This window comes from Vigna angularis, chromosome 6 (assembly GCF_016808095.1).
Source record: "Vigna angularis cultivar LongXiaoDou No.4 chromosome 6, ASM1680809v1, whole genome shotgun sequence".
In the NCBI taxonomy this organism is placed as follows: Eukaryota; Viridiplantae; Streptophyta; class Magnoliopsida; order Fabales; family Fabaceae; genus Vigna; species Vigna angularis.
The window spans coordinates 17,980,077-17,994,279 of record NC_068975.1 but is presented as its reverse complement, the minus strand read 5'-3'; the positions used below and the strand labels follow the sequence as shown (position 1 = coordinate 17,994,279).

At 33.0% G+C, this 14,203-nt stretch overlaps 3 protein-coding genes and 1 pseudogene across 8 annotated transcripts; 2 read left to right on the top strand and 2 right to left on the bottom strand.

The window, feature by feature from the left end:
- Positions 1–1,884: 1,884 nt before the first annotated feature.
- LOC108341359 (uncharacterized) lies at positions 1,885–4,042 on the top strand (annotated as a pseudogene).
- A 584-nt stretch (positions 4,043–4,626) lies between these two features.
- LOC108343553 (mitochondrial import inner membrane translocase subunit TIM22-3) lies at positions 4,627–7,148 on the bottom strand. The gene is made up of 6 exons (XM_017581905.2): positions 7,085–7,148; positions 6,484–6,640; positions 6,219–6,283; positions 6,045–6,117; positions 5,666–5,719; positions 4,627–5,084 (listed from the first exon to the last, which is right to left on the bottom strand). Exons 2-6 carry the CDS (start codon positions 6,626–6,628, stop codon positions 4,954–4,956), a joined length of 468 nt encoding a protein of 155 aa, XP_017437394.1. The 5' UTR covers positions 6,629–6,640; positions 7,085–7,148; the 3' UTR covers positions 4,627–4,953.
- On the top strand, positions 7,097–9,681 carry LOC108343552 (uncharacterized). Of its 4 annotated transcripts, none has more exons than XM_052879374.1 (4): positions 7,098–7,262; positions 7,356–7,598; positions 8,367–8,608; positions 9,191–9,681. In XM_052879374.1, the coding sequence occupies exons 3-4, from the start codon at positions 8,377–8,379 to the stop codon at positions 9,535–9,537; spliced, it is 579 nt and encodes a 192-aa protein (XP_052735334.1). In that variant the 5' UTR covers positions 7,098–7,262; positions 7,356–7,598; positions 8,367–8,376; the 3' UTR covers positions 9,538–9,681. The 4 variants fall into 4 exon arrangements, with proteins under 4 accessions (XP_017437391.1, XP_052735334.1, XP_017437392.1 ...); XM_017581903.2 differs by having other exon boundaries at positions 8,367–9,091; XM_017581902.2 differs by having other exon boundaries at positions 7,097–7,262; positions 8,367–9,681.
- Positions 9,682–11,102: 1,421 nt separating this feature from the next.
- LOC108341868 (V-type proton ATPase subunit e1) lies at positions 11,103–13,782 on the bottom strand. Of its 3 annotated transcripts, none has more exons than XM_017579532.2 (4): positions 13,693–13,782; positions 13,360–13,502; positions 12,327–12,374; positions 11,103–11,464 (listed from the first exon to the last, which is right to left on the bottom strand). In XM_017579532.2, the coding sequence occupies exons 2-4, from the start codon at positions 13,455–13,457 to the stop codon at positions 11,398–11,400; spliced, it is 213 nt and encodes a 70-aa protein (XP_017435021.1). In that variant the 5' UTR covers positions 13,458–13,502; positions 13,693–13,782; the 3' UTR covers positions 11,103–11,397. The 3 variants fall into 3 exon arrangements, with proteins under 3 accessions (XP_017435021.1, XP_052735612.1, XP_017435020.1); XM_052879652.1 differs by lacking the exon at positions 13,693–13,782 and adding an exon at positions 13,591–13,680; XM_017579531.2 differs by lacking the exon at positions 13,693–13,782 and having other exon boundaries at positions 13,360–13,678.
- Positions 13,783–14,203: the final 421 nt, after the last annotated feature.

Here is a 14,203-nt window from a genome sequence, read left to right as displayed (position 1 = left end):
TTGAAATAAGGAGCTGGACAGTAGCTTGAGAAAATTTCCACTGAAAGTATGGCCAAACACCATAAGGCAAGTTGTATTAAGTAGACCAATAATACCATGGCCCATATCACCAAACATTTCTAAAGTTATGCAATATCAAATGGTGTAGGACCCCATTCTTATCATTTACTCACGGTCTTATGACATTTAGAAGAGATTTTAATCTCAAACTTATCATTTATCAGTAAGGAACAGAATTTCACCAATTTCAAAACATCATCCAAGAGTTTAAAGAAAACATATAGTACAGATTTGCATACAAGCCTTATATTCTTTCCAAACTTAGACTTACAAGGTATTTATTTGGTCAATCATCTAGTTCACTCTTACAAACCAAAAAATTTCATACTTTCCTCACAAAAACCACATCAACCACTATATGTTCTAGACAACTTCATGCCACACTAAACCATACCACCAAATAACACAACAAACCCATAAAATGCCCAAACAAATTTAAACAAACTAAGCCAATCAAACACAAAAACATGAATTATCCAAAACAAAGGAGGCAACCTTCATAAAGCACCTCTGATGACGGTATCCAAGTACGTTGTTTTCAAAACACCTAAAGTTTGGTGCCTACAAACGTTGCCTTCAATGGCGACAGTCCGACCAACACCAACACCAACCTAGAGATTCATAACCTTCCACCGCCATCCAACACAATACTTATGCACACCATTGTTCATATCATATTTATAGTAATAAGGAGCATATCCTACATAATCAAGATCATACATCTATTATAGATTCATTTCTCTCAATACAAATAAACCAACCTTTAAAAAACACAACGGCTCTCGATGGGAACACAACGAAGCAAGATGTGTGGGTGGGAGGAACAATCGCGAAAATGCCTCTTTTTCCTCCTCCGACGACACTCTGGCGGCACTCCAGCGACAATGGGTGGGTGGGAGGAAGCGTAGGTTTCGCGTACGAACGACGGCACTAGGTGGCTGGGTGGAGGGAAGACGACATCGTCTAGGTTTTGCCTACGCTCAGCGGCACTCCGACAGCAATGGGTGGCTGGGTGGAGGGAAGACGAGACCGTCTAGGTTTCGTGTACGAACGACGGCACTGCGACGGCACTGCGACGGCACGTACTCCAGCATCAGTGGTGGTTGGGTAGAGGGAAGACGAGTCTCTCTCTCTAGTTTTCGCGCTCAGAGATTCTCTTTCAAATGTTCTTAAGATTACAACTCTGAAAATGAGAAAATGAATCCAAAATTTGAAACTTGCCCCAATTTTCATTGCCACGTCATTCTCATATTAAAAACTCATTTTTCACGTGTATCACTCACATTTTGACACGTGTCACATGTCAAAATGTTGTCAAATGTTGTTGTTAAAGTATCATTTTCCATAAAAAAATAGAGTGAAAATTATATAAAAGAAACAAAAATGATTTTTTTTATTTTAATATATTTTGCAATAATTTAATATTATTATAGTTAAAAACGTAAATATTAAGAACATAGTTTGAAAACATAATCATTGTTGCCTAATGCATAATCTACCATATTGTAAACGCAAATATTATCAATTGCTAATTTCAATCAATTTTATACCACATACCCATCATGTTTTATAATAATTAGCTTCATAAAAAAAAATGAAAATCAACACTAATTATAAAAAAAATAGCTACAACATGAATCAATGATGACATGCTGATTTTGCTCCGCGATAATTCTTTAAATATTCAATAAATTAACATCACACAATCAGAATTCTTCTGTTTTTGATTTTCATGTGTCTTATTCAGTAAGTAGACAAGTGTGATGAAAAAGTGCATTGAGTTGTAGGCTAAGCTTTAATTTCAGTATTATTGCAATGTAAGCAACTAAGGTTTTCCATTTCTTGTTGGCAATGCAGATAGCCAACGAATAATTTTCTTTAATCTTTTTCATTGATTTTGCACCAATTTCGAATACTGTCTCTGGATTCTTCTTCCACAATTCGTCTTACCCACTTTTAATCTCTTAATTTCATTTTGCACCATTTTGGAAATTAATGCTCTCTCTGGACTTCACGATTTACATTGCAGGTTTGCCTAATGTTGCAATCACTGCAGGTCAATACTCATGGGATGCATTTTGTAGTTCGTTTTTTAGATAGATTTTGTGCAAATTTGTAACCTGATGCCCTATCCATTTTAAAATTAGGGTTGTATGCTCACTTTATCTTTCAATTTCAAAACGCATGTGGTTATCTTTGCCTCTTTATGTTCTATTTCCCATTATTCCATTATATGTATTTTCCGTTATATGTATGTCTCTTATGGTTTAGGGTTCTTTGGGACTAAAACACTTGAGCTCACCATGTCCAATTTGCAGAAACTACTTCAGTCTATAGCCAAGATCTCGCTGAGAAAGAGAATTGGAACATCATAGACCGGGTTATCAGGTTGTGGTTTGTCTCAGAGTTTACTAAACAGAGATCTCCATTTTCAATGGAGTTAGTGTTACAGGACATTCAGATAATATAATCCACCACACTCTTGGTTCATTTATATAATTAATTCTATAACAACTTACCATATTTAAAATCCTGAATGCAGGGTGTGAGAATCCATCCCTCGATTAGAAAGATTACTTATTTACAAATTCCAATCTCAAATTTCTGAGAACAAGGTTTCCTCTATTCAATCCTTCAGTGTTGCATCAAATGCTGGGTCTTATAGAACCATTCTTACAAGATTAATTTCCAATTCGGAATAAAGGTTGTTTTAGTTGATGGTGAATTAATTCCCAAAACAAACCCCAAATACATCTCTTTGTCTACTCCTGTGGGTTTGACACCGAGTATTTAGTAGGTATGTTCAAGTCTGATAGTTCCAATCTTCTAACAAAACTTCAACTTCAAATTTTAATGTAGTTATTGATATATCCAGATGTCATGGGAGTGCTTACCCAAGTTGGAACTGAGAGGAAGTTGGAAAAAATTGGAAAAATGACCAAGTTGAATCTCATCTCACCCGAGTTGGAACTGAGAGGGAGCTGGAAAAAAAAAATGAAAAAATGACCAAGTTGAATCTCATCTCAGTAGAAGCTTATGGGTAAATTGAATGTTCAGTTCCTAAAATTTATTAATTTTATATCTTATTCAATTTGTTTAAACCATATTTATTCAATTTGTGTAAACCATGTTTCTTAGGGTTCGAATAGAATGCACTCTATTTGATAACTATGTTGTTGATCAACTAAATGCATTTCTTGGAGCTGCTTAAAATTAGCATATGGCTATTAGTATACAATTTTGCAAAGTCAAGGTCTGTCAAGCTACATAGTTTGTCCATTATTTATTTTCGTCATTCATAATTTCTTTATTTCGGAATTTATCATCACTTTACATTTATTATTATTAAATTAAATATCTTTTTATATGTTTTATATAGATAAGGTCCATCTTTAGAATTACCAAGATAATTTATAACATCAACTCTGAAGAGGCCTTAGAACAAATTCTAACTCAATTATCTGAATCATCTAAACACAGCATTGAATACAGCATTGGGGTTGAGTTTCTTGAACTGAGACCTCGAAACACCATAGAAGGGTTATAAGATTGTAGGACGGTATGATATTAGTTATCCTATCATTTTTGATAAAATAATTCTTGTATTCGTAGTGTTTTTTTTAAGGAATCTACTTTTGTTGTGTTGGCTAAATCAAAACAAACACATTCTAGACGACCTCGACTATCTTTGCCCTGCCTTTTTAAATGTAATGTTATATGCTATTTTGATTACATTAGGCTGCTCTTTCTGATTATGTCTCTATTCAGGTATGAAATAAAAGTTTGAGTCATGGATGAAACAGATTCAACGATTTTTCTCTACTATTCGATAGAGATGCATCTATGCTACTGAAGATAGAGTTATTCAGAACCGCATTGTATATACTTATGATATAGTTATTTAAAATTGCATTGTATATACGGATGACAGTTATTTAAAACTGCATTGTATTTGTCATTCAAACTTAAAATACAATGTCTATTTTATTCTTTTTTAATATTTCTAATTGTCGTACTCGAAAATAATCTTGTGCATTCGAAAATAAGCTTGTGGTAAAAATACTAGTAATAATGATAAAACGATGTACAACAGAATTTTGTTTTTTTCTGCAGTTGTGATTAGGTGTCATTGTTAAGTAATATGACAGAACCATGTTATAACCTGTTTATCACTACAGGTTTACCATGAAATTTACTAGTAAAAATAGGAAACAGTTAGTTTTATAGCAGCTTGCAATATACCTTTCTGATATAAGATGATTTCTTGAGTGTGAATCTACTGATATAAGACTATTGTAACTAAATCAGATATCTTAAGTTATTATAGACATGAAGTTGCATTAAATGGTTTAGTTTTGCCGTTAATGCTTGTTCTACCCAATTAGAACAGGATTACTTTCGACGAAGGAGACATGTATAGTTTCTACAACTTGCTACTCTTGACGCGTCCTTTTCACTTTAAAACAGTATAAAAGAATATGTGAACTAAAGATGAGTGTCTCATACTAAAAATGACAATACGATCAGCAATGTGTTATGGAAGAGAATGTATTTTAAGATGCGCAATAAACAGGCTCAAATCATTATTAATATATATCAAGAAAGTGTTGCTACCAAGTTCTGCTGCAGATCATGGGCAAAACCTTTTCTTTGAAAAGAAAAAATAAAGGGCATTGCTTTCTAATTCAAATCATTTCAGCACCTGGAGACAAGCTCAGGATGCCATATTTGAAACAAGCCATTCCCTTGTTGCAATGTACCTCACCCCTATATCTAAAAGTGTCCATAAAGCTACAATGAAGCCAAAAGAAAGGTGCATATTCTATACACCTTAACCTTATCTTAATGGTGCAAAAGAAAAAAAAACAATATACCCTTTATGAGATGTAGGAGTCATTCTTTGTTGTGTACAGTTTTCTTGGACTTGGGGTATGCAAGTGCTGATCTCTGCTTGGTTAACCCTTCAACGATAAAAGAAAGAACCCCCAAAGTAAGGCAGTTCTGTAGAAGTGATAGGGGTGTATCTGAAGAATCGTGAGGACGAGTTTTAATAACAAAAAAAGATATGGTGTAGCAATAATACATACACACACTGAGAGACTATTACAAGAAAAAAGTGATTTTATTTGGCACTCAATATATTAAGAAAAGTAATAGTACACATAGTGTTAGATTATAAAAAATCACCGTACATAATATGTCTTTTACTAACCTCATGAGTTAGATCTAACATGATTTCTAATATGTTAACAATCTAAAAACACTGATAGAAACTAAACTCTGTTAATAAACCTTAAAAAATTCCCCAGTCACCAATTGAAGACATAATCGTCGCACTGTTTGACTTGAACATCATGTTTATCCAGAGAGTTCATGTTTGAGGAAATGAAAGGTGCGTTTGGATTAGTGTTTGAGATACAAACATACTTTTCAATGTAAAAAAAAGTGAAGCAAGTATATTGTTTTATTGAGATATATGCAATCAAAGTAGGCAGAGATTAGTCTGAGCTTTTATCCTTAATTTCAATTGGTGCATGGACCAATCAAGTTAATACAATTTTCAAGTAAATGTTGACAATTCATCGATTATTAGAAAAAAGGATACCAGGAAAACTTGTAGCAAGACCAGCACAACATCCAGCTAGCCCCGCATTAATAGCTGCAGATGTGAAAGCAATCACATTATCAGTGAAGAACATTGTACTGGCAAGGATTTTGAAGTAAGCTTATATTGTATTTGACAGAATTAAAAGTTTTTTTCACCAAATTAGACCTCTTGGGTGAAGGAACATATTCTGTTGATATTTTTCGAAATACTCTTTCGTGTGGCATTTGAATACTATCATATCATAATTCCTGTCATCATGTTCTTTTATGTCATTTTAACAAACACTTTTCCTCCAACTATCTAATTTATCAGTTTTGAACTAACCTCTAACTTACTCATTTAGAATTTTTTCCGAAATAGGATAAATATTTTATACCATCATCCTTTCCTCGAAGTCTTCCCAAGATGCAGACAGCCAAACTATCAACTCCAGATAAAATTGCAAATGTCTATCGAAGAGAAGAAAAAGAAAACAGCCGTTCAAATAACTATTAAGTTCATAGAGTAAAAAGCCAGACAGAAAAATTAACAACATTGATGTGTGGAATACCTTAGCATTAGACCCTGCTTCAATAAAGGATCCTTTAAAGCCTTTCTTCTTGATCAATCCAGCACCTGAAACAGACCCATAGAAAACATCCTTGATCATGGATACAAACATTCACCAACTATTTAACTCTAACCAAGATAGCATAGATATATGAAATAACCTATCATTGAATTAAGCAGAAAATTGAGTTAGAAAGTTTATTTCTCTAAATATTATATACATTCACAAGTTTAAATGACTTGAAGGTCCAAATTAGAGAGAGAACCGTAGCCGAAAAGGGAGCCAGCGAAAGCACCACAAGCGGAGTTAGCGGCGGAGAGAAGAAGGCATACGGTGGGAGACGGAGCAGAGTTCACATCACTTTCTGAATTAACTGTTGCATTCGATGCCATCACTTTTTGACTTTTCATGATGAGATGATCCTGCTCTTCACTTCAATTTATTCAATCAACTAATCAATGCTGTTAATCGTTATTGTAAGTTAAGCGAGACCCATCTTACCCAGAAAATTAAAAATATTTAGGAACACAAGGATTAAGGTTCTTCTCTAATTATTGACGTAATGTAATTCTCATTGTTATTAACGATAATCAAATTATTTTAATACGAAACAAAGTTCTGAAATCGATTGCTTCAATAAATATGCAATTTCTGTGCAAGAGTGGCTTTGTCCAGTGTAGTAGCTTTGCTATTGTGAGAAGGGTAACTATAATTTTGACATCCATCAAATTTTTAAATTATCTTTTACTTTTTTTTTTTATATAAATACAAAAGTTAACCTTTATTTTTATTCCTATTTTACACTTTTACCATTTTATGTGTTAAAGAATCTTTTTCCTTGTCGGAACTATAAATCCATAACTTACTTTATTTTGTTTCAGGGGACGAGAGAACCGATTCTCGAGAATCGATTCTCGGCGCCGGTGACCTTTGAGAATAGATTCTTCAGCGAAGACGACCGGTTATGGATTGCAGAGAATCGATTCCCGTGGCCACTGAACTGAATGGAGAATAGATTCTCCTTGTTATGTAATCGATTCTAGGGTACGTTTCAGGGAAGGAGAATAAATACTAGGGCTTATGGGTTGTGTTCGTGTCACTGTTTTTGTTTGTGTTTTTGAATGTGTTTTATTGTAGGTGGAGCATTGGAGATCCCGTCGTGGTGGTGGTGGTGTCCTTGGTGGTTTGCGCTGCTGCTGGTGGTGCTTGGTTGGTGAGGTGGTTGTGTGAATTTAGTGCATTGGTGGGGTGGCTGGCCGTGGTGGCTGGTCGTGGTGGTGTGCTGTTGTCGTTGGTGGTCTGCTCCGGTCAGCTCGTGTCGGTGCTCTGCGGATCGTGGTGGTTCACCTTCACTCTGTTTAGGTTTTAGATCTTCAAGAGGTAACTAATAAAGTTTAGCATAGTTTGTGTGTGCTATGGGATTTAATTTATGTATTATGGAATTTAATTTAGGTTTGTGTGTTATAGGTTTAATTTAAGCTTTTGGTTTATTTTAGGGTTTATTGAGTGTGAGTAATTATTTAGTTAAAAGTTATAATTTCATATACTTAAAAATGTAGGTTGAATATGTTTAAATATAGAAAAAGGTATTTATAACTTCTAATTTGAAAAGATTTTTATTTTACCAAAGTTAAATTTATAGAATTTTAATGAACTTTATTAGGAATTTAAAAGAATTCGAGGTTTAGCATAAAAAATCATATTAATTATAAAATATTGAGTTTTTAATCTTCTAAAAGTTATAAATTGATTAGTTAAATAGAATTATGTAGAATAATATTCACCATTTATGGTTTATGTAAGATGGGCATATCTGATAAAGTTTTTTCACATACGGGATAAGAAAGAGATATTTCATATTTGGATGATGGATGTAACACTCAGGATGGCACTGAATGCTTATAAAAACTCAATTTCCACTACAACTCCTCATAGTTCTGAATCTTGAACTGCATATACACTAAAATAATGTCTTTTCTTCTGTCTAGATGTACAGTACTGTAATATTTGAAGTACTTGTGACACTTAATTTTACATGGCATATAATGAATTTTATTTCACTTTTTTATCATTTCCTATAGTAACTTCATTTAAATTATTGTTATTATCATTAAATGTAAATTGACTTATATTTTCATTTGCTTAAAGTGTTGTAGTAATGACTTCATCTTTATCAACTAAAAGACAGAGAAGTGGAAACCAAAGGAGAGAAAAAGCTTTGGCCATTGAACCTGCACTTCCTACTAGAAGGCTACCCTCAATCGAAGAAGTTTTAAATCAAACACGGTTTTTTGGCGAGCATGATCATATGATTCAGTATGGGAAGGCATTTTACAAGAGGAAAATCCTAACACCAAAGATAATGAATTTTCCTTTCTTTGCACAATCAGGTTTGTACTTTCACCATCATCTTCAATTTCAAGGTTTGGAGGAATTTGTATGTATGGAATGTCCATACTTTGAAGATCTCATAAGGGTATTTTATTCCAATCTAAGAGTAGAAAATGGTCACCTCTATACTGAGGTTAATAAGACAAAAATTGAAATGAAACCTGCTGATTGGTTGACTATAGCTCATCTGAAGTATCAAGGTCAAAAACTCTCATTTCCTACCATACCTGATGACCTACCATACAACCGTGATATGGCATTCAGTGACATGATCAGACCAGAGTTGCAGGGTCAAAATGCAAAGACTGTAGGTGCCATGAATGTTAATGACAGACTTCTGCATTATGCATTGGTGCATATCTTGAGTCCTCGGGCTACCAACTTTGCAAAAATAATGCATGAAGACACTTTTATGTTATGGGCCATGAAAAATAACATTTTGATTAATTGGCCTCATCACATAATGCAACATATGATGAAATGTAAGGACAATAAGATGCCTCTTCCATATGGTATTTTGATTACTCAGATCATGGGTTATTATGGCGTCGATTTAACTATCGATTCATCTACCGTACTAGGTTGGACACACTACTTTGGTACAAAATCCTTGAAAAAATTAAATATTGTTAATGTTAATGGTGTATGGCACCATGGTGGGGCTAATGAGGATGATGAACAACAACCTGAAGAAGATATTGAGCATGAAGAAGCATCAGTACCTGACCACCGTGTTGAAGACAGTAGACCACAACCTCCGATCCAGCATGATGCTCAAATGCTTTCACAAATTTGGGGAGGTATTCAACATCTGCAAGAAGGATTAGCTAATTTGAATTTAACTGTCACCACAGGTTTTGATAGGGTCACTGAAAGAATTAACCGTTTGGAAGAAAGATTTGACACCTTTCAGGACTCTTTCAAATAGATGATATCATTATTTTTATTTATTTATTTTATTTCGATTATTGTAATTTAAGTATGTTTTTCGATCTCATGTTCGTATACATTCGGTTACATCAATTTTGTATATTTTTTCTTAACATTTTCTATATTTATAATCTCGTTATGTATACTTTTACAAATATTACAATTTAGATAGCAATTGATTTTATGGAAATCCAAAATTAACATTCCACTTAACATTAAATATATTAATTAAAACATTTGATTCAATTAATCATGCATATTTATATTCAAGTATTGTTTTAACTAATAACTCTACATTTTAATTAACTAAATTATCATTTTCCTTATTAACAATTTAATTTTATTTAGTTTGATCAATTGAAATATATCTTTAACAAATTATTCACATTTTAATTTAAATGAACTTCAAACAATCACTATTTTGTTTTATTTAATCAAATTACTCATAATTTATTTTAACTTGATTTGTAGTAGTCATGTTTTTATTTAAAATCAAGTCATCAATTACAAAAAAAAATTATTTTACATAATAACCAACATTTGATTTTAACATAAATTATACTAATTAGTTTCATTTTATACAATAAAATTGTGATATTTTAATTTAATTTATTAAAATATTTTATTTATTTATCACACCTATCTAATCATTTACAAACTTTTTTTTTAATTTTTTCACTTTCAGTTTTCTTTTCTTAAAACAAGCAAGACCAATTTCTCCTTTCTTAAAACTCTAATCCATTATTTTTACGCTTCCTCAAATACTCTTCTTATATCAAAAAAAGCCTACCTAACCTACGTCAATGAAGGGATACAATAGAGTTTTATTTTCTAAAAAGATTTAGGTATTTAAAAAAATTAATGTTATTTTACTTTTCTGGGGCACAGTTTATTATTATTATTTTAATTTCTAAAAGTTTTTAGTTTAATTCTTATTTATCGTTTTTTAATATTTTTGTAGTAATATAACATTCATTCTTCAGTTCTTAGTATAAAAAGATTATTTATAAAATTAGGATTATAAGTTAAGATTTTTGAAATGTTAGATACAATAACTTATATTTCGAATTAAAATGAATGTTTTCAACATAAGACAATCGGGTGACCATTGCTATACTATTCACATTTTTATCCAAAAAAGAATTATGATACGATTTTCTTCTTTTCTTTTTCATATATAAACAAACCTATACAATTTGTCTTTCCTTATAAATTTCTAACATTCATCAACATAGCTCACTTTTTTTCATTTAGTTACCAAACATATATCTGCCCCGTTTGGTTGAGTTGAAAAAGTTCACCTAAATAAGTAAAATCAATTCAAATTTTCTCAGTCACTTCTCTACAAGTGTACTTAAAAATGAATCAATAAAAAAAATCAAAATGAAATAAAATGTGTGAAACGAAATGTTGCCCAGCTGTTGTAGGCGTACTAACAAGTACTAAAACTATTAAATTAGTATCGATTGTCAGTATTTAATTAACGTTTCAGTCATCTGGTAGGTGACCAGAGTGAATAGTACATGAGAAGTGCCAAAACATGACATAAGAAATTTTTGAATCTTAGACAAAACAAACTTTCCTTTCATCAACTTATTTTTCACCGAAATACATATTTGATACCATTATCCACGGATATCTAAAATGAATAACAGAATGGGTGATAAATACAACATTCGTAATATGACTAATGTCAGGTAGCAACAGAAATGCCATTATCAGACAAGAAATACATACAGTCCAGTTCACTCTGAAAAAAATACTGAACAACTCATGATAACCAAAATCAAATTCTATGCGGCAGCCAATTTGTGATCCATGTTCTCTAACTTACAAGGAGCTACATCTGTTTAGAGACTCATTCGCCCTCACTCAGTATAGGTACAATGAGTGGTTTCATCTGTGCCAGATATACAATCGCCCACCTAAAAGAACAGAGAAAAGACCAAGGTTGAGCCTATGACAAAGAACACATGATTTGGTATTTATAAGCTATAATTACAACTGAACCAAACACAAACAGAAAATAGCTCACTGAAAGATCAATCAAGATAGGATTCAATAATATGAGAAGATAGAAAACTTGGGAATGAGCTGTGAACAAAAAGTCATACCCCAACTCCCCAAAAAATATAAACAAAACAAACTCTTTTCAAACATACAGCTACTCGTGTTCATCATATTTTATCAGAAAATGAGGAACAGAAATATAAATAAATAAGTACACAAAATATTTACAGTTTCCTCTTGTCAAATCACACATTTAAGATGTGCAAATATAAGAATGGCGATGAGTATATACCAACGAAAAAGAGAAACTTGGCAGCCTATTACCAGTTGGAGACATTTTAAGTTACGATAATCACATCTGTGTGGCATGGCAGGCTCCTTTTTCACTAATAAAACTAATGGCCTTTTAAAATAGAATAAAGGCATCCATGCTTATATACGATCAGGTACAATCAATTAAAATTATCCTACTATCACAGAATTCGGTAACTCTGCTTCAATTACTATTCTTCATAGGAAGGATGCTATTCCACTCTGGTATTTAGACATTAAAGACCAAAATTCACATGCAGTACGCCGGTATCATGGTCTAATCAATAAATGGCAGCCTGATTGGAGTCATCTACGTCGGGTAAAAGACATAGTTTTTTTTCCTATTCTAATCAATGAATTCCTTGCCAGGGGAAATAAAGATATTGGTGCACAAAAATTCTACACACTCTAGTTCAATGTTTAACTTAATGTAAAATAAAAACATGCCCATCAAACAATACTTACATCATCCAGCAGCAAATTGTTGCAGTAATTACCAAAGTTAGGTGAAATCTGCAACAGAATAAGAAGAGATTAGACACAGGTAGATAAGAACAATTCACACATTACACAGAACAGCAACGGAAAATAGTGCCACAATGAATATTCATTAGATTTGTCAGTGTGGGAATGCATGTGAGTCTGTATAAATTCTTCAGAGCAAGCTCAAGTCGCCAAATAAATCTGAATATGTAGCATTTATAAAACACAAAAGGTTGCAATGAATAGTTGATAACCATATCAAGTTGTCAAGTACTAAGCGTGTCTCTTTTCACGTTCTCACTTTTCTAAAGCAACTGATGGTGAAAGGGTTAAAAGATTGTATTGATGTTCAATGAAGCTTTGAACAGAAAAACAAACAAGAATAAGAACGATAACAGTTTATAAGGTGTTGAACAAGTATCAAGCACTGTCATTACCAAGACAGCAAACACACAGTCATACTCTTGACTTCTTTACATGCAAAGAAATTCCCTAGAATCAATTTAACATCCAGGAATACTTTTTTTTTTTCAAAATACTTGCCAACTCATCCTTCCCAAGTGAATCAGTAACGCCTTACTATAAAGTCAACAACAACAACCACAAAACCGTATGTCATGTCTGAGTATAAAGACATTTATTTAATTTTGTGGAAGACAACCTTAATCTAAGTTCATTTCCCGAAATCTTCGCAAGTATTTAAAGCAGCAGCAGGATTCACAACAACAGAAAGCGGTAAAACACATTTCCCCAACCAATTCATAAATTCATCAGATCAAAATCCCACTGATTGCACTACAACAACTAAACGAAAACTAACGATGAGATGATCCACTCACACAACGTAACCAAATCACGAAATCCAATTCAGAGACACGTCGTACTATAAAGTCCAATTGAGTGAAGAACCTCCCAATTCCTCGAACGCAAACCACTCTCGAGATTGCTAGGATACCGCAATCGATACATTGAGAACTTAAAACAGAATGGAGAGAGAAAGGGAAAAGGAGCGTACAGATTGGTAGAAGGTCCTCTGTTGCAGCAAATTCTGGTGCAGAGGCTCGCGATGATTCCGATCACTGCGAAGATCAGCGTCGTCACCAGGAAACCCATGTCGAGTCGTTCCCTTTCCAGATCCCGAGCAGAGAAAACAAATTCCTACCGCGAATTGAAAAAGAGAGTGAAATAAAATGTGAATTAATTGATGGATTGATTGATTTTGGAGCGAAGGCGAATTGAACCCTACTATTTGGGGGCGTTTGGATGCCGAGAAAATGGTGGAAAATGAAAGAAAGTGAAAATAGGAAAAGAGAAAACACAATTGAATAATGATAGTTTGTTATGTTACCTCTGAACTCTATCAAGCAATAGATCTCACCGTGCTGTGATTCGATCACCTTCGCATATAGTGTGTGATGCGTCGTCGATTTTCTGCTTCAGAATGAATTGGGCTTCAGCCCACCTAGGCCCCAAACACGGCCTACTATACTAAGAGCATTGGACTATGCTCGTTTTTTTCTTTTTTTTTTTGCTGAAAAACTTGCTTTCGTATGTCTTTACAAAAATAGTTAGAAGTAATTTAATTAACCATATAATTCCTATGTAATTTTTCCATTTAATCGGTATTAAACAATTTCATAATAAAATATCGAAAGGGTGTTCCTTTTCACCTCCATTAATATCTTGTATTACCTTCCATTCTTTTGGGAATAAGTTTTTCAAAATCCAAAAGATTCTCAGAAGGTAATCCAATTTTAAGATATAAAGTTTACAACTACTTAAAAAGTTTAGCCCAAGCTCAACGAAACAATTGACTATTAATTTAATCATTGATGAAAAAGTATATACCATAAAAACAA

Bases quoted from the DNA above. Each gene is read 5' to 3' on its own strand.
- LOC108343552 (XM_017581902.2), top strand. From the start codon at position 8,377: ATGACTTCATCTTTATCAACTAAAAGACAGAGAAGTGGAAACCAAAGG.
- LOC108341868 (XM_017579532.2), bottom strand. From the start codon at position 13,457: ATGGGTTTCCTGGTGACGACGCTGATCTTCGCAGTGATCGGAATCATC. The intron at 12,375-13,359 runs GTACGCTCCTTT...ATTCTGTTGCAG, and splicing joins AGAGGACCTTCTACCAATCT to ATTTCACCTAACTTTGGTAA. The intron at 11,465-12,326 runs GTAAGTATTGTT...CTGTTCTTTTAG, and splicing joins ACAATTTGCTGCTGGATGAT to GTGGGCGATTGTATATCTGG.
- LOC108343553 (XM_017581905.2), bottom strand. From the start codon at position 6,628: ATGAAAAGTCAAAAAGTGATGGCATCGAATGCAACAGTTAATTCAGAA. The intron at 6,284-6,483 runs GTTCTCTCTCTA...GGTCTGTTTCAG, and splicing joins TGGCTCCCTTTTCGGCTACG to GTGCTGGATTGATCAAGAAG. The intron at 5,720-6,044 runs GTATAAAATATT...TCACATCTGCAG, and splicing joins ACTTCGAGGAAAGGATGATG to CTATTAATGCGGGGCTAGCT.